Below are 18,226 nucleotides of genomic sequence, written 5' to 3'. Positions count from 1 at the left end.
ATGGCCTGGAGCCCCGGATAAAGAGGGCTCCGGCAACTTTCCCATCTCATTCCTGTCAGTCAGGGTTGTACTATTTAGTACCTCCAAATCTGTCACTCTTTCCGACTAATACAAGTTTGCTTCAAAGTTGGCTCAAGGCGGTTACTGGCTTTTGTGAGAAAGGGACCACAATTAAGGCCAAAATAAAGTGTTTTAGGGCATTAGTTTTCCATATGACTCCGTTGTAAGTCTCTCTGCTGTGTGAGACGCGTTCGAACACAAGAAGGCAATGGGGGAGGGGATATCATGCAGTGAAGTAGAAGCAGGAATAATTGAACTTAGAAACAAAACCATGAAGAGAGTAAACAATGTATTTTTTATTTGTACAGGTAAATACAAAAAAAACTAAAGGCAACAGCATTAAGGGGGAAAAAACAGAGAGGGGGGTGAAATAAATAGAAGCTAGGAAGGCACGATAGAAAAAAAAAGAAAATAAATGACAATGTGTGCTCTAACCTCGTGGTTTACCCCCTCCAGAGTAGGAGAGATTTTAGGATACAAGTTTCAGTACACAATGGGTGCAGGTACAATAGAGGAAAAGGACTTTTTTTTACTGTGTGTATGTAAAGCGCTCTGACATCTACGGGTCAAGCTAGCGCTATATAACAACTTTTAAAATAAAATAAATTAATTATCGCTACAGGTGATGCTATTTAAATATTTTCATATGTATCTAGGAATGTGCTGCTTATAACCTTTCGGACACTTCTAAGCACTTCGGGATAGAGTACACATACGAGAAAATAGACGTAATGCCGAGATTCAGAAAATTAACCCATTCGCTTCAGCAAGCATAATGAGCTCTGAGCGTCTTTGATGTGAGCCCAGCATTGACTCGTTTGAATTTGAAACCTGCCAACTCACACTGCCAGTGTGCCACGCGATACCAGCCGTCTCCAGATGAAGAGCCGATATTATTACACAAATGACACGTAGTTTTCCAGCTTCAATGTCGAAACTTTGCACAATTGACACCCATTACAGATTTTGCAGCATCCATGGGGCACAGAATCGTAGCTTCAGAAGTCTTTTGTTTCTGTTTTAGGACAGGGTAGTAGAAGTGGCTTCTAAAGCAAAGCATCCGACCTTTCTACAGGCCCGCCCACATCAAATGTCCCGCCATGACTGCCCATGCTCTGAGAGGGCCCACCCCAACCTCCAGGCCCCACCCCTAATGAGGCCCCGCCCACTGCTGGATAAAAGTGTCATAATTATCCAGCCAAGGACTCGTGTTCAGAGGTAACTAGGGCTGAACTTGGAAGAAGAATAGTACTGCCTCTTTAAATGCAGCAGTCACGAATAGCACAGACCTGTAGCAATTCATTCCAGTGCCTAGAGGCGAAAGATAGGAAGCTGAAGCTCCTCCCATTTGGCATAAAATGACCTCAGGCTCCTCCTATTTGACAGACATCCAGGTTTTTTTTTTTTTTAATGCATTTTTATATTGCGCATACTTTACCCAAAGGTGTCAGAGCGCTTTACAATAGAACCAAGTACGTTACATGAGGAGAATATTACATATTTACACGTTACAGACACAAACGAGAAACAAAAAAAGGTAAAATAATATGGTCGAGGGTTAATCACCCTCGACCATACCCAAGTACTCTACCCGGGAGAAAAACTACCTTCATTGTGTCTCCACCATCTTAATTAATGCTTTATTTATTTATTTGATGCATTCTTATAAAGCGTGGACTTTACCCGAAGGTGTCAGAGCACTGTACAATAGAACCAGTTACGTTACATGAGAGAACTGTTACAGGAATGGAACAAATAAAAATAGCATGCCATAGAATCAAAGCGACGCAGGCATAAGGCATACACTCTCAAGCACATCAAGCACAGACTGTGCAAGCAAAAATATGAATATAAATGACAACTTTTACAATGACTGAAGAACTTCCTGGCGAAAAATAGCAGGCCAAAGAATCAAACCAACGCAGGCAAACAGAACACAAAATTAAATGCAGCAAGCACAGGATGTACAGACAAAAATATAAATATATGTGACACATTTACAATGACTAAAGAACTTCCTGGCGGGGTCTGAGAAGGGAGGGAATTAGTTCTGAAAGTATCTTTGGAATAAAAGAGATTCGAGGTCCGCTTTGAAGATCTGGATGGAGGTGATGGCACGGAGCGAAGGAGGAAGCGAGTTCCAGATTCTCACCGCATTACCTGAGAACGATTGTGCCATCAATTTTTCCCTTTTGAAGGAGGGGGGCTCAAGAAAGAACTTTTCCGCATTCCGAGACGGTCTTGAGCCTCCAGACAATATCAGTTTATTCGCCAGACATTCCTGTACAATGGCCGCTTTTGTCCTGGTCGGAGCTACCGATGCAATTTGTCTCATCATAACTATTGTAACTGTAATTTGCTGTACCCTTGTATCATGCTACTATTGTAAAGTGCTCAATTTCCTTCGGGCCATGTCCACGCTATATAAAATTGCAAAAATGAAAAGAAAACATTCCTCTAGCTCAACTCTTTCTGCTCTGTGGTATTTGCACTAAAACAGTAGTACTTGATTGGACAGGCGGCTCCGGATGGTAGGGGAGTGGACAATCTCAGAGGGAAAGAGCAAGCTGTATAGTAAGCTGTGTGGATCAAACATGCTGTCTTCAGCACAGTCCGCCTTCGTATGGACATCGGTCCTAACTGGGGTCTGATCACATTTTCTATGTCCCATCACATTTCCCACAGCCATATTCTGTAGGTGTTCAAACTTTGCAGTGGTCTGTCTTGGGTTACAGGCACATATACATGGCATTACAGTAGTCCAGGTGAGAGGAATCAGGCACAAACCACCTGGCCAAACTTTTCCACAGGGAGGAAAGGACACATTTTTCTCAGAGCATTGAGGAGACACTATCATATTGACCAGACCGCCTGTATTTTAGGTAGTTTTGGTCAAGCAATACTCCCAGATTTTTTAAAAGCAGTTCCTCGTGCCAGCTCCCCCTTGCTACAATTCTCCAGTCCAGCTTGCCCGCTACCCTCTGCTGCCCTCTAAGCCTCCCCTGCTCACTTCTTGCTGTTTTGCCTTTTCTGCTAATTTTTCTGCCCTGTTTTGCCTTTTTCAGCTTGTTTTTCTGCCCTGTTTTGCCTTTTTCAGCTTGTTTTCAGCCCTCTGTTTTGCCTTTCCAGCTTGTTTTCTGCCCTCTGTTTTGCCTTTTCTGTAGACCTGGGGGGAGTTTGTGTAATTCCAGGTAGTCCACAAAGTTACTCAAAAACTCGGCCACGCTACACGGAGTTCCGCAAGCAGTGGAGTGCATTTGGTCATGCCGTTCGTGTTGATTTTCAGCAGCGGGTGTTTGTCTCGTGCTTTAAAATCAGCGCGAATTGCACCATGCACAGCGCAAGAGGGTGCTCCTTTTTTTCTTGCCACAAGAGTAGATTTTCTGCCAGAGCGGCAGCTTTCTCAACGCGAACGGAAGGGTTCTCAACGCCAGTAGTCGTGATCATCCGCGACTGCCCACGTTGAGAAATCAGACTGCCCTGATTGAGAAACCTCGCCAGGGGGTGGAATTTCCATGCTTGCCCTCACCAACTTGACGTTGGCGGTCTTGAGCGAGGAAAAAACTCAGCTCCACAGAGTCTTCAGAATTCCACAGTGCAGAAAACTCAGCGGACGGAGCGGAGTTCACCGCCCAGGCCTAATTTTCTGCTTTTTTTCTGCCCTCAGTTTTGCCTATTCTAATTTTTCTGCCCTCTGGTTTGCCTTTTCTGCCTGTTTTTCTGCCTCTGTTTTGTCTTGCTGCTCGTTTTTCTGCCCCCTGTTTTGCCTTTTACTGCTTTTTTTCTGCCCTCCATTTTTAATTTCCTGCTTGTAATTCTTCCCTCTGCTTTGCCCTCTTCTGTTCAGTTTTGCCTTTTCTGCCTGTTTTTCTGCACTCTGTTTTGCCTGTTTCTGCTTTTTTTTCTGCCCTGTTTGGCCTCTTTCTGCTCCTTTTTAAGCCCAGTGTTTTTCCTTTTCTGCTAGTTTTTCTACCCTCTGTTTTGCCTTTTCTTCATGCTCATTTTTCTGCCCTCTGTTTTGCACATTTCTGCCCTTTTCCTGCCAATTCCTCAAGAGCTGGCTTTTCAACTGAGACCTCGCACTCCAGCGCCGAGATACCCCAAGGGTCAGAGTGCTGCGCTCTGTAAATGCTGATTGATTGATTGATTGATGTAAAGTGGGTACAGGACAAGGCTTTCCCAGTTGGTGAGACGAGAACTCTGACAAACAATGTCCTGCTTATCCCCCAACCAGTAGCACTTTAGTCTTATCGCTTTTGAGCTTTAGAACGTTGGCAGTCATCCAATTCTGGATTCCCAGAAGGCTGTCAATCAACATAGTGATGGAGTTTGCTGAAGACTTGAAAAATTTCACAATGAAGGAAGTGACCCGATATGGGCCACCGGGTCACTCCCGACCACCTCTCAGCCTTCAACAAGAAATGAAGAGTCAGTGAAACAGTAGAGAATACAAACCAAGATATTTATTAGTATTGCGCTGCAGCGGAGTCCAGTCTGACCAGCCTCGCAAGAGGGCTGCAGAGGGACTGACTTCAGAACATTTGATAAAACATAATATGCATTTCCAACACCTCTAAAGACCCGCCCAGATTGACATTTTCCAGTTTGGACACAGATGAGCACAAGAGTTACAGAAGGATGAGCTATCACCTGCAGAACGGGTACATGTTATCACATTTTCAAGGTTGTCTTGTTCAAGCTCAACGCTCTCTAGTGTGGGAGCAGGGCTACGGTGGAGGAAAGGCATGCAAAGACAGAATAAGCTATTCATTAGTGCATTAGGATTCAACCTTGAATACGATAAGAAGAAGTAACTCGTAGCAGCTTTTCGCTGAGGCAGACAGTTAATGAGACAGAAGTTACTTTCGATCAGAGTACAAATGGCGGCTGAAGATAAAAGGGGAGAGGAGTTGGCCTAATGGCTAGGGGGGTCGACCTCAAATCTGCGGAACCGGGTTTGAGTCTCGGCAATGACGCTGAACATCCTGTGAATCTGGGCAAATCACTTAATCTCCCTGAACCTAACAAAAATGAATGTGTCCTCATGTAATGTTACTGGTGCTATGTAAAGCACTCTGATACCCAATTCGGGTTAATTTCATGCCACATAAAACTCTAACAAAAAAACAAAAAAATTGTGCCACAAATGCTAACTTATCTCACACAATGGCAGAAGGAGTCGGCTGGACGCATTTGCAGTCCAACAACAAGCAGCTGCATTCTGCATATGAGATGGTGTTGAAAGCTAAGGAACACATACGCCTATTAAGAAGCTGAATGCATAGATTAAAGAGGATAGGGGCCAAGCTGAGTCCTGAGGGACACCTCAGGGCAAAACATTCTCCGTAAAGGGGTGAAGACAACACCATGGATTGGGTTCTGTTATTTAAAAAGTATCGTCAAGACCTGTAATTCCCACTGCACTCAATGGTCTAATAGAAAATCATAGTTCACCTTATCAGATACAGTAAGACCCTCTGCATTGAACCTCATCTTCCCAAACCCTAAGTCAATCTAGTGCGGCCTCTAGGGCTGCTTCTGTACAATATTTAGGCAAAAAGAGTGACTGACACTTGTCAAGAAACTTTCCCTAGCAAAAGACTATCAAACCATGTGGTTAGGTGCTTCTCTATAAAATTACATATCACTGGTGGCTGAGTGACTTGTCTGATGTTTCCACTAAGCCTAGCCTCACAGCAGCCTTAATGGCTACTAAGAGACAGTCTTTGATTGCTGGAAAGAGCTCTTTATAGACCTTGATTGGGCGCAGGTCATCTCGAGACTCTGACCTCAATGAGAATAGAATAGCCTTCAACCTCGCCAAGCTCATTAAAGGCAGCACTTGAATGGGATGACTTCACAGCGATGGCTTGAAGGGGAAGACTTCTACCACTGGTATTGTGAAGTTTTGGAAGAGGGTCTGAAGAGGACCCTATTGAATCACTTATGGAATCTATCTTTTGTACCTTAAGTTCATCATAGATTTCAGAAATCTTGGAGGAGCAAAACTTAGCCAGATTGTTGCAGTCATCCTGAAAAGCCAAGACCTTTGTCACCAAGGTAGAAGTGTGACAGAACAAGGTAATTATTTCAAGGTTTCGAGGTTTGTAATTAGTTCAAAATGAAGAATGATTTTGCAGCCTTCAGGAGGGCTTTATATACCTTTAAGGTGCTTCTAAATTCAGACTGGAATAGATTAGGGCATGCAAGAAACTGTACATTGCATTGCACTCGCAAGACTTGAAATGTATGGGATCATCAGTTTGTCAGGAGAAGCAAAAGAGATGCTGCTACAATCAGTGGTGGCCAGCTCGGATCATGGGTGAGGCGGCAGGTAGGGGATGTAAAAAAAATCATAAAAGAAAAAAAAACATACCTTACCCCTGCCATGTCTCTCTTCCGTCAGGACTTGGGAACCAGGTAGCACCCAAGCTCCCCTGCCCAATCACAGTGCTGCAATGTAACGTTGTGATTGGTCTGAGGGTCGTGGTTCACGCTCAGCCAGCAACAGGTTCTCCATTCAGGCTGTAATGCAGCCTGTGTGGAGTACAGGGAAAGTGTGCATGACTCTTTGGCCGGGCGAGAGGGCCAAATAGTCATGTGCACTTAGGAGTGGGCAAACCACTCCTCTCCTTCCCTGCCCTTTCATTGTAACAGCCCTGCACGCCCCAGCCGCAGGAACAAATAAAATGATAATAACGTTCAGTTATTATCATTTTATTTTTCCTTTGTTACACTGCTTAAAAGCAGTGGGGCAACGCTCGTCTGCCTTAGCGGAGGAGCCGCCACTGGCTACAATACCTACATTTTTGGGGATTATGCAGCCAAGACATTGCGGGCCCCTAGTAGTAATCTCTAACAATTTATCTAACAAAAAAGCTCATTTCTGACGTACAGTTTCCAGCGTGTACTGCATTTTGTAGATACTGGTATGTAGTAACCTGTGTTTTATTTATCTGGTTACTCACTCCCTAGCTGCTCAGTCGGTGTGAATGTGATGCATGTAATGTTAGTGTGAGAGTCTTGAATGGAATGTTTGCCATTTAATTATTTCTAACTACAGTAATAACTTACTGTGGATTCACATTCAGATTCATGGTAGGCCTGAGTAATTGCCAGGCTGCTGTGGAATCCAGTGTGAGTTCCTACCCTCCCTTCTTATTCGTAGATGTTGCCAAATATACAGCAAATCACTGTGACATGTTGGGGAAAAAAGGGAATAAGGAAGAATAAGCACACTACAGGCCCAGTATGATCCCCTGGCAATAACTGGTACCAATAATTGAAGAATCAGGATTCAGAAGTCTCACTGAGGTTTGACCAGGTTGTAGCGAATTGCTCCACCTCAAAATCCCCTTCTTAACATCCCCAGCTAGGGAAGTGAATAAATTGTTTTTTTCTACTAGCCAGAGGATTTTTAATTTTTTTATTCCCACACATCGTTAGGTCCCTACACTTCACTGACATCACCCACATTGCACTGTCACATAGTCCTGTCACCATACTAGTGCTCCCGCGTAGTCGGTCAGGTGGTAGCACGCCCCGCCCCGTAGAGTGACGGGAAGACCCCAATGATGAAGCATGACACTACTGGATTTTTTTAGTGTGTGAGGGGTATTTTAAAAAGCACATTGTGCTCTCATCTTTACAACCCAAAGAGAGAGTCTATTTACTAGATTGTCACCACCCACAAAAATATAAATAAAATAAAAATTAAACCACTACACATTGATAGAATCTTTTTGTTTACGTGTCTCACTGAGGCAGCCAGGAAGGTAGATTCATGTGTTAGAGCACAAACACCTTGAAAATAACATTGATGCAGTGTCAGTAATATTAACATAAAATAAGGAAGACACAGCTGAAATATTACACTTGGTATCTGTGTCTTAAATCCCTCCCACCGGTGGAGCTTTGAGGATTTCAGGAGAATATCAGGAAGTCTTCTACTTGACCAGGAAAGAGAAGAGTTGGCAGGCTCTATCACTGCACTACAGTGGAAAAGGTATAAATATATATGGACAGGTTCCTAACCCTCTAATAGCACAGGGTCAGTAACACATGGGAACCAAAGTAATTGAAAAAACTCAATCAAAGCGAGGGCGGTACTGAGTGCCAAACTCTGGCCGGAGCGAGGGACCGTAGCAACATGCAGAATTGCCAGGTACTGAGGTAGAGTCTGTCTTACTCTTGTGCTGCTTTTTCACCCATAAATCAGAAGTCAGTCCACATTTATTTTTTTATTTATTTAATTTCTTATATCGCGCCAGAATCGACCCTGTCGGGGTATCTCCGCGCTTTGCACGCCAGGTTGGTAAAGAATGCAGCTCTGTGGATGGGCTAGGGTCTCAAAATAGATGAGCTATGACCGTTATTCTTCCAGGAATAAGTGTGTTTTGAGCATCTTCCTGAAGGATAGGTGATTAGTATTCTGTCTGAGACCGAAGGGCAAATTATTCCACAAGGTCGGCCCCACTAGGGAGAGGGCGCGGCCACCTTGTCTGGTCTTCTTAATGAGTGGGGGTTTTAATAACAGTTGGTTACTTGATCGAAAAGAGCGATCTGGTTTGTAGAGTTGGAATTTTTGGGCTAGGTATTTGGGTCCATCTCCAAAAAGGCATTTATGAATGGTGCAACAGATTTTGAACTTGATACGTTGCCGTATCGGTAGCCAGTGAAGTTCCCTCAATAGGGGCTTGGAGGGAGTTCTTGAAGGAGCGTCCAGTATCAGTCTTGCCGCCGTATTCTGGACCACCTGTAGCCGGTTTAAGGCATCCTCGTTAGCTAGTATCAGGAGCCCATTACAATAGTCTAACCCAGTGTTTCCCAAACTGTGGTCCGCGGACCCCCAGGGGTCCGTGACACATTACCAGGGGGTCCGTAGGCAACAGTTTTAAAAGCACAGAAACATTTCTTGTATTATTAGCAGAATGCCAGTGATTAATGTTTCTGCGGGAGAGCGAGGAGAGTTTTGTTCAGTGGCAGCTTTGATTTAACTAATGTAGCACAGAGGGTTAATGTGCCTACTGCAAAGAACTGTAACATGCATCTTAAAAAGCAGTATTTTATGTGTCTAGGTTCGTGGTTACTGCTTTTGTCACAGAGATTCTTTTGTTACTGTGCACTTCATAAGTGACAATCGTAATCTAGCAGAGGGACCTATAAACTGTCATCAAAGAGCTGCTTGCAAACTGCATGCTACCAGTTATGTTTTTTCCCAGTTATTCATTATCCTGATGCTGCTAAAAAGATATAATTGGGTGGAAATACATTTTTAATGTTAAAGTCAATGCTAGCCACTGTGTTATGTTCTGAATCCTGAGTTTGTGCCTTTCCAGACCAAGCACTCTAAACATTTTATATACACACTGATTTACATGTATGATTCTATGTCTCTATATGTGTGTGATGTAAAGTGCTCTGACATCCTACAATGGTATGAGAGATGCTATAAAACAAATGAAATACATGTGACAGAGGGGCTATTACTTCAATATAAATTACTAAGGGCCAGATTTACGATCTGTTTTGATATGCGCGAACGGGTTCGCGAACCCGTTTGCGCATGCAAAAACCTATTGGGCCATGAACATAGCCTATTTCGCGAGTCGCAATTTGTTTGCAACTCTCTAAATAGGTTTTGCAACTTGCTATTTGGAAGGGGCATTTCCTTCCAAAAAGCGAGTCTCAAAACCATGTACAAATGTTTTGCGGTCGCAAAACAGTCACAATTACCACCTACTTCAAGTAGATGGTAATGCATTTGCAAAGGGGCAGGGGTCCCCAGGGGACCCCTTCCCCTTTGCAAATGCATGCAAAATTATTTTTTAAGGGCAGGCAGTGGTCCCAGGGACCTCTGCCTGCCCTTAGAAAATGAAACGAAAACGTTTCATTTTTTTTTTTTTTTTTTTTTTTAAATGCATGGTAAACAGGCTGCATTTTTTTTTTTAAAGCAGTCCGAGACATGGTGGCCTGCAGAGCCCAGCAGGCCACCATCGCTGGGAGGGCTGGCATTCCCAATGGGCTCGTAAATTGCGAGAGGCTCATTAATATTTATGAACCTTGCAATTTGCAACCCCATTGGGAATCCCAAACAGTGTTAAACACACTGTTGTACATTTCATTTAGCAACTCGCAATTTGCCACTCGCAATGTGTCGCCAATTGCGAGGCGCTAAATGAAATGGTCGTACATCTGGCCCCAAAATCCTTAGTACTTTGAGTGTTTGTTTTGTGTGCACACGTGTGTATTTTTTTTAATTACTATTTTAATGTTTGAAATTTAACTCATACAAATTGCTTGGGGGTCCCCGGCTTCCATTGGTGACTCAATGGGGGTCCTCAGGAGTCAAAAGTTTGGGAACCACTGGTCTAACCGACTTATCACCAGGGCCTGTACAAGAGTCTTTCTATATGTATCAGGCAGGAGAGGGAAAACTCGCCTTAACAGGCCAATGGTGCGGAAGCATGCTCCGGAGATTACATTTGCGTGCTCCTTTAAGGTTAAGTTTTGGTCTAACTTCACACCTAGGTTTTTAACGGTCAGCTTTGGGGAGGGCACTGGTCCCAGATCCATAGGCCACCAATCGGGGGACCAGAGTATAGTAGCTTTCCCAAAGAGCATTACCTCCGTCTTCCCGACATTACACTGGAGGCAGTTGGAAGCCATCCAATTTGATACTGCCCTCATACCCTCAGCAAAATTTTCCCTGACATTAGAGTTCAGAGAATGGAAAGGGTAGAGAAGTTGAGTGTCGTCGGCGTAGGACACTGGAGTGAATCCATACTTCCTCACAATCTCAGCAAGGGGGGCCACATACACATTAAACAATGTGGGGCTTAGGCATGAGCCCTGTGGCACCCCCTTCGTGAGCACCCTTGAGGTGGAACGATAGGGGCCCAAGCTGACAGATTGTAAACGCCCGGAAAGGAAACTCTCCAACCAGGACAAAGCTTGTCCTCCAATGCCCACTCCCTGTAAACGGCCCAGAAGTATTTGGTGAGACACAGTATCAAAAGCGGCCGACAGGTCTAACAGCACCAGAATCATTGAGCCTCCTCTATCCTGTGACATCTTGATGTTGTCGGTCACGGAGAGGAGTGCTGATTCGGTGCTGTAGTTGGGCCTGAACCCAGATTGTGAATGGTCCAGGCCCCCTGTCGCCTCTATAAAACTGGAAACATGGGTGTTGACATGTTTCTCAGCCAGTTTACTCAGGAGGGGCAGAAGAGAGATGGGACGGAGGTTAAAGAGTTTCGTCCAAGGTAAAGCTGAGTTTTTCCGTATAGGATTCACTACTGCCTCTTTCCATTGCTGAGGGAGTTGCCCTTCTTTGAAGGAGAGGTTCAAGATTTTATAAATGATTGGGCATAATGTTCTGCTCAAAGTTGTCACCAGTCTAGCAGGGAGCAGATCAAGAGGGGAGCCTGTTTTCATGTTATTTAATAGTGATATAATGTCGCTCTCAGTGGCTTCAGGAATGTCAAGAAAGGTGTCTCTTTGAGTCTCCATGCGAGGGGTACTAAGGACGTCGATGTCCATGGGGTATAGGGCCGAGGTGATTTTATTGTAAATAGTTTCAATTTTATCCTCAAAGAATTGAGAGATATTATTACACAACTCTTGGGAGAATGTGTTGGGGCTTTCGCATACCAAAGGATTACTGAAGGTCTGCAGAATTTTGTACAATTCCCTGGTCGAATTGCCAGCTTCAGCTAGCTGTGATGTTAAACAAGTTTTTCTAGCTTTTTAAATATTTTTATAATAGGTGGACATTGCCTGCAGGTAGTGTTCCTTACTAGCGATGGTGTGGGTTTTCCTCCAGAGTTTTTCCAACCTTCTGCATCCTTGTTTTTCTAATTTTAATGTTTCAGTATACCATATCTCTTTTTTGGCAGTGGAGGATTGATTAATTAATTTTTGAGGGGCCAAAAAATTGATAGCATCCAGGAGTGCATTGTTAAGTTTGGATAGAGCCGACTCACTATTATCAGAGTCTGATATTATTGGCTCTCTCCAGACTTGCTCAAATGTGTCCGGGGTGACTTTATGCCAAGATCTCCGCTTAATACTCAGAGTGGTAGGGGGGTCAGTAGATTTGGCTAACTGCAAGAAGGAGAATTCCAGCATACTATGATCTGACCAGTTTATGAATTTGGGGGGGTGGCAGTGTATCGAAGAGTGATTGGTAAAGATTAAATCCAGGGTATGACCTCCCCTATGAGTGGGGCCACAGTTACGCAGATGAAGACCTAGAAGAGCGAGGTCAGCTAAGAGGGACTTTGTGTCAGAGTGTTCTGATACATCAGCGGGGAAGTTAAAATCTCCAAGTAAAATAAAATTTTCTTTGGCCTTCATATGTGGGGCTAATATTTCGGTTAGGGCTAATGTGAAGCCAGCATTAGGTCCAGGGGGCCTGTACACTAAAGCACCTTTCCAGTGGTCCCTGGGTCCTGTTTTTATTTTAAAAATCATTATTTCCATGGAGGGTTGTATAATTTGTTCTATCACTGTAATGTGAAGCCTTTCTTTATATATAATGGCGATCCCGCCACCAATTTTCTCCGGACGGTCCTGTCGCAGGATTTTATATCCTAGGGGAATCCCCAAAGTGATAGTTGGGACGGTATGTGGTTTTAACCATGTTTCCGTAAGGAAGCATACTTCCGGTTTGAGACTCTGGATAGTGTCCCATATCTCGACATGGTGTCGCGGGAGTGATCGAACATTTAGTAGGAAGCTTTTCCAGCCTTTCATTTCTGGAGTAAATACCTTAGAAGGTAGACTGACAACCGTGCTGGATGCGGCTTGAAACCGACATAGCAGACAGGAAAAGGGGCCTTCTGGATATGGCCAATTATCACGGGCGCACCTCTGCTGCCCCAGAGGTCGAAGAGCTATTAAGGATTGAGAAGTGTACCTGAGACGTGTGTCTTCTGACAGGGCCATGGTAATGAGTAGAAAAATGAGCAGAGTGAGTGGCCCCTGGTCCCGTCCTGTCGCGGACGGGCGCAGACGGGCTACTCTTTGGCTACTCTTCGGCTCCACTGCGCGCGATCGCTGCGCGCTCAACAGGGGGCGAGGGCTAAATAGCCCCGAGAGACCCAGGCGCTAGAGCGCTAACCGCCAAGCAGATCCTGGACAGGAAGTGGTGTCCTCCCCCTTGCTATTCAGAGGGAAAACGAATAAACAAACAGAAATGCGGCTACTGCCCACTAATAGGATGAGTGTGGCGATTTTCAGCAATGTGTGCAAGAAATGCGAAGTGCAATTTTAAAAATGTAAAATTTTCCGTTTTCAGTTACAGATAAAACAATTTAGCAAATCACAAAGCACATTAAGGCTGGAGCACAGGCTCAATACAGTGGCCTCTGGCGAGCTAGCGGGTCAGGAGGAACTGCCACTACCCCTTACCGCAGCGCGCAGATGTCAGGCTCAGCCTAAATAGCCCCGAGAGACCCAGGCGCTAGAGCGCTAACCGCCAAGCAGATCCTGGACAGGAAGTGGTGTCCTCCCCCTTGCTATTCAGAGGGAAAACGAATAAACAAACAGAAATGCGGCTACTGCCCACTAATAGGATGAGTGTGGCGATTTTCAGCAATGTGTGCAAGAAATGCGAAGTGCAATTTTAAAAATGTAAAATTTTCCGTTTTCAGTCACAGATAAAACAATTTAGCAAATCACAAAGCACATTAAGGCTGGAGCACAGGCTCAATACAGTGGCCTCTGGCGAGCTAGCGGGTCAGGAGGAACTGCCACTACCCCTTACATTACACAGGAAATAGTCTCAATACATAACCTATAGTGTAAATGCTAGAACATTACAGTCTAATGGACACCTCTAACCACAGATATCCAACATTTTGAATTGCCACAGGCACCACACCTATTCTGGAAACTTTAAAACTTTTTATTAGCAATTGCTCTCACCCACCAATAGGTGGCGCCATAGAACTCCACTGTGGTTTCAGCCCACCTCTGGATGTGATGGTGCATGCCTGTATATTTGCTCCATACCTGAGCAGTAACATCCAGGCAAGGGAGCCGAATGGCACTGCATATGAATCTTTGCTTTGCAAAAACAGTGAGAGAGAGAGTGTATGTATGTGTGTTGATATTTTTCCAGCAAACATAGATCCATAAAAGTTGATAAGTTATCATGCGATTTTCTGCCTGATTCCTAAATTGCAGTCTAACATTGGGATCCTAAGTGGATATTAACGATTGCTGTTGTTGTGCTGCACATCACAGAAGTATACAAACACATCACAGCGCATGTAGTTTATTTTCATGCTTAGTTTCTGGTTTGTATCTACTGTACCTAATCAATGAGTTCCCAATGGCTGGCAGACTTGCTAGAAAAGGTTCATGAGACTTCTCATCTCCACCCATTGGAAAGACTCAGATCCTCCACGGTTTCAAGCATGGATAAGACGCTTATTGGCTATATATCATCTCGAAAAAGCACTCTATAAATGCAAAGGCCGGGGTGCTCGAAAGCGTGGCAGAGAAATCTGGGCTCCCTTGGAAAAATGGATTATTAGGCAAGCCAGTATATAAAGGGATATAGGATATAGAAGGATGCCCGGAAGGCTAGACCGGCTATAAGGGTCTGTTAGCGTAATTGCAATGTTTTGGATTGTTTTCTATTCCCTTTTTTTTTTTTGCTTTCCTGTTGTCCCTCCTTCTCAAACAGCCATCTATTTGCATTGGGACTATGTACTTTTGTTCTTTCATTTGATTCAATGTATATATTATAATTATATATCAAATTTAAGCCTGTGCATAAATTGGATGTTACAGGTTGGATATGTATGATATAGTGATGAAATAGAATTTGCAAATCCTCTTCAAGAAAAAAAGAAAAAAAAAAAAGAAAAGGTTCATGACCTGTCACATTCCATACAATGGCAGGGCCAAAGGACCAGTTTGGAGTCATGGGCAAATAACCTCCATTCTCTTAGGACTATGAACAAGGTGCTGCAAATGCAGGAAACCAAAAGGCTCCTATCTTGAACACCACATCCCTCTATGTGTTAATAAATAAAAGCAGATCCACTCATTGGTAAAATTGGGCAGAAATGTACAGAAACATCTAATTGTACATGTGTGAATCAGTCTATAGGAACTGCTAGCGAAGATAATGCTGATTACATGGTGTAGGAATCGCATGTCATCTATACTAGCAGGCAATATATTTTAAGAGTGTTTAGTCTGGAGAAGCACAAACTCAAGATTAAAAATGTAAAAAAAAGTACCACAATGGTTGGTGTTTGCTTTACTAATTAGAATGTATTTCTACCCAAATTAACCCTTTTAGCAACATATGTAATTAAAGACTAGGGATAAAAATATAACGTTTTAACCTATACCATGCAGTTTGCTTGCAGCTGTTTGATGACAGTTCATAGGTCACTGTGCTATATTTGGATTGCAACTTATGAACTGTATGTGACAAAAGTATCTCTGATGAAAACAATAACCCACTGAGCTATCCACATAAAATACAGTTCTTAGATCTGCATGGTACAAGTTCTTTGCAGCAGGCATATTCACCCTCTGCACTACTTTATAATAAGTCAAAACTGCCACTGAAAAAATCTCTGCTCTCTCTCTAGCAGGAACAGTAATCACTAGAGTTATCTTAACATTTTTATTGTTGTCTGAAAACTGCTGGAAACACAAGGAACTCTGCAGCAGGGGATTTTAAATCCATAAGTAGGTTCTAAACACAGTGCCCCCAATCTCAGCGCCACGTGCAATTGCACTGGTCGCACCACCCTAAAATAGGCCTTGCTCCTTACTTCGTTATACAAAATCTTTAAGATCTTTATATAAGTTTCAAGTTCTTATCATCATCCCACTGTGTGCGCTAGTGACATCAGGATCACACCTATTTACCAAGTGTGGCCCCAAAATATATTTGTTAGAATATCATCTGACATAAATATTGTCTCCTAAACATAATCTACCAAATATTGCCCATTTGGAGTTAACCTAGAAAACCTACACCCAATAGGACAATGTTTTTGTAAACAATATTCTGACACCACCTGTCTAACTTTAATGTTTACATTGTTTTCCACAAACAGCTTGTACCATACACCCCGTATCCTTAATCCCTTACAAACAAGCTCTACTGACCGCTGATAGAAAGCACCTGGCCTTTTATTGTGGTCACTGCAGAACATAAGTCTTACAAAACCAATCTTCCTTGTGTTTTTGCTCTAATTTCAGGTGAACAATCACCGCCAAAATGTCCAGCAAGAAGACCAAAGCGAAGACCACCAAGAAGCGCCCTCAGCGCGCCACCTCCAATGTCTTCGCTATGTTTGACCAATCCCAGATCCAAGAATTCAAGGAAGCCTTCAATATGATCGACCAAAACCGGGACGGCTTCGTAGATAAAGAAGATCTGCATGACATGCTGGCATCCCTAGGTATGTTGGGCAGTGAGAGTGCGTGATTTGAGCAGACACATACAGTGTGCTTACTATTAACCCTGAGAGCTTCTTGCAATCCTAACCAAGCGGGCAGATAAACATACAGCTACCCAAAGCACAGCCACAGATAGAGAGTTACCCACCAACCATACCAGAGCTCCCATCAGTCAATCAATCAGGGTTCTTGTAGAGCGTGTCAAATCACCCGTAAGGGTCTCAAGGCGCTAGGGGGGCGGAGGCGTCTGCAGTTCAGTCAAAAACCCATGTCTCGAGGTCCATCCTGAATTGAGGCAGTGACTGTGATTGCCTGAGATGCAGAGGCAGGGAGTATTCACAGCGTGCTAGGAGAAGGAACTTCCTCCAGCCGAGGTCTTGCGGATCTGTGAGATAGTGGGCAGGGCCAGATGGGCGGAGAACACAGGGTCACATAAGCAGACCTACCAATGAAGAGCTACCCAACAACTACAAATGTATAACTGCCCTTAACTTCACAGTGTTGGCAAACACAGGCCACAGAGACACACACAGCGCCCTACCAACCACAGACACACGGCTGCACAATAATCAATCAATCAATCAATCAGAGTACTTGTAAAGCACACTACTTACCTGTGAGGGTCCCAAGGCGCTGAGGGGAGGGGGGGTGCTGCTACTGCTCAAAGAGCCAGGTCTTGAGGAGCCTTCTGAAGGTGAGTAGGTCTTGGGTATGCCGTATGTGGGTAGGGAGGGTGTTCCAGGTCTTGGCGGCGAGGTAGGAAAAGGATATGCCGCCGGAGGTCATCCGTTGGATGCGGGTGACAGCGGCGAGGGCGAGGCTGGCAGAGCGGAGCTGGCGGGTGGGGGTGTGGAAGCTGAGTCTGCTGTTCAGGTAGGCTGGTCCGGCATTGTGGAGTGCTTTGTGTGCATGGGTGAGGAGCTTGAAGGTGATCCTCTTGTCGATGGGGAGCCAGTGTAGGTCTCTTAGGTGGGCGGTGATGTGGTTGCGGCGGGGTACGTTGACGATCAGTCGGGCGGAGGCATTTTGGATGCGTTGTAGATGTCATAGGTGTTTGAATAACTATCAAACAAACAGAAACAAAACCACGGGCACAACTTGAACACAGGACCGGAGAGACAGCTACGAAGTAGGGGATGTAGCCGTGATGGATCTCACCTAATTGGAGGATTATACAATATGCATATATGAGCCTTGAGAAGGCCCCAGTCCTCACAGATATATAGGTGGTGAGAAATGTGTTGGCTGGTTTGAAAAACTGTGAACCACTAACAAACTGGTTCACTTATAAATAGGAAGATTATGATTTCACTAAAATTGAACACATTTTCTGACCTTGGATACATTTCACAAAGAATATTCTCAACAGAGAAAATTGCATAGTACAACATGAATACATTTCATGACGAGTGTCAACAACCGATACTGTACAACAAAACGTGATGTAATTCATGCTTACTACTGTGAAGAAGTAAGGACAGGAAAGAAATTTTTAGGAAAATGGCTGCATTTGTCCACTTAAAAAATTGACAATAAGAGATATATTACGCAACTGTACAGGATTATTGTCTGGTTGTGAACTCAAGTAGATACACTCAACATTCATTTATTCACTTGATAATTCAAAGACGTGCAGTTGGCCGCAACCTCAAGAGTGTACTGCCTCCAGTTAAAGGGTAAGGAGTGTGGGTACTTACGGCCACATGCATCAACCTATTTAGGAAGTGCA

General features: G+C 44.0%; 1 protein-coding gene across 1 annotated transcript in view; it reads left to right on the top strand.

The window, feature by feature from the left end:
• MYL9 (myosin light chain 9) overlaps nucleotides 1-18,226 on the top strand; it is an 85,688-nt gene that overhangs the window by 51,167 nt on the left and 16,295 nt on the right. Inside the window, exon 2 of the mRNA XM_078652107.1 lies at nucleotides 16,297-16,499. Coding sequence (XP_078508233.1) covers nucleotides 16,316-16,499 — 184 coding nt within the window. The 5' untranslated portion in view covers nucleotides 16,297-16,315. The remainder of the gene's footprint in view (nucleotides 1-16,296; nucleotides 16,500-18,226) is intronic.

Source organism: Lissotriton helveticus, chromosome 7, assembly GCF_964261635.1.
Source record: "Lissotriton helveticus chromosome 7, aLisHel1.1, whole genome shotgun sequence".
NCBI classification, from domain to species: domain Eukaryota; kingdom Metazoa; phylum Chordata; class Amphibia; order Caudata; family Salamandridae; genus Lissotriton; species Lissotriton helveticus.
Note: the sequence above shows the minus strand (reverse complement) of the source record. Positions and strands in the feature narration are given on the sequence as shown.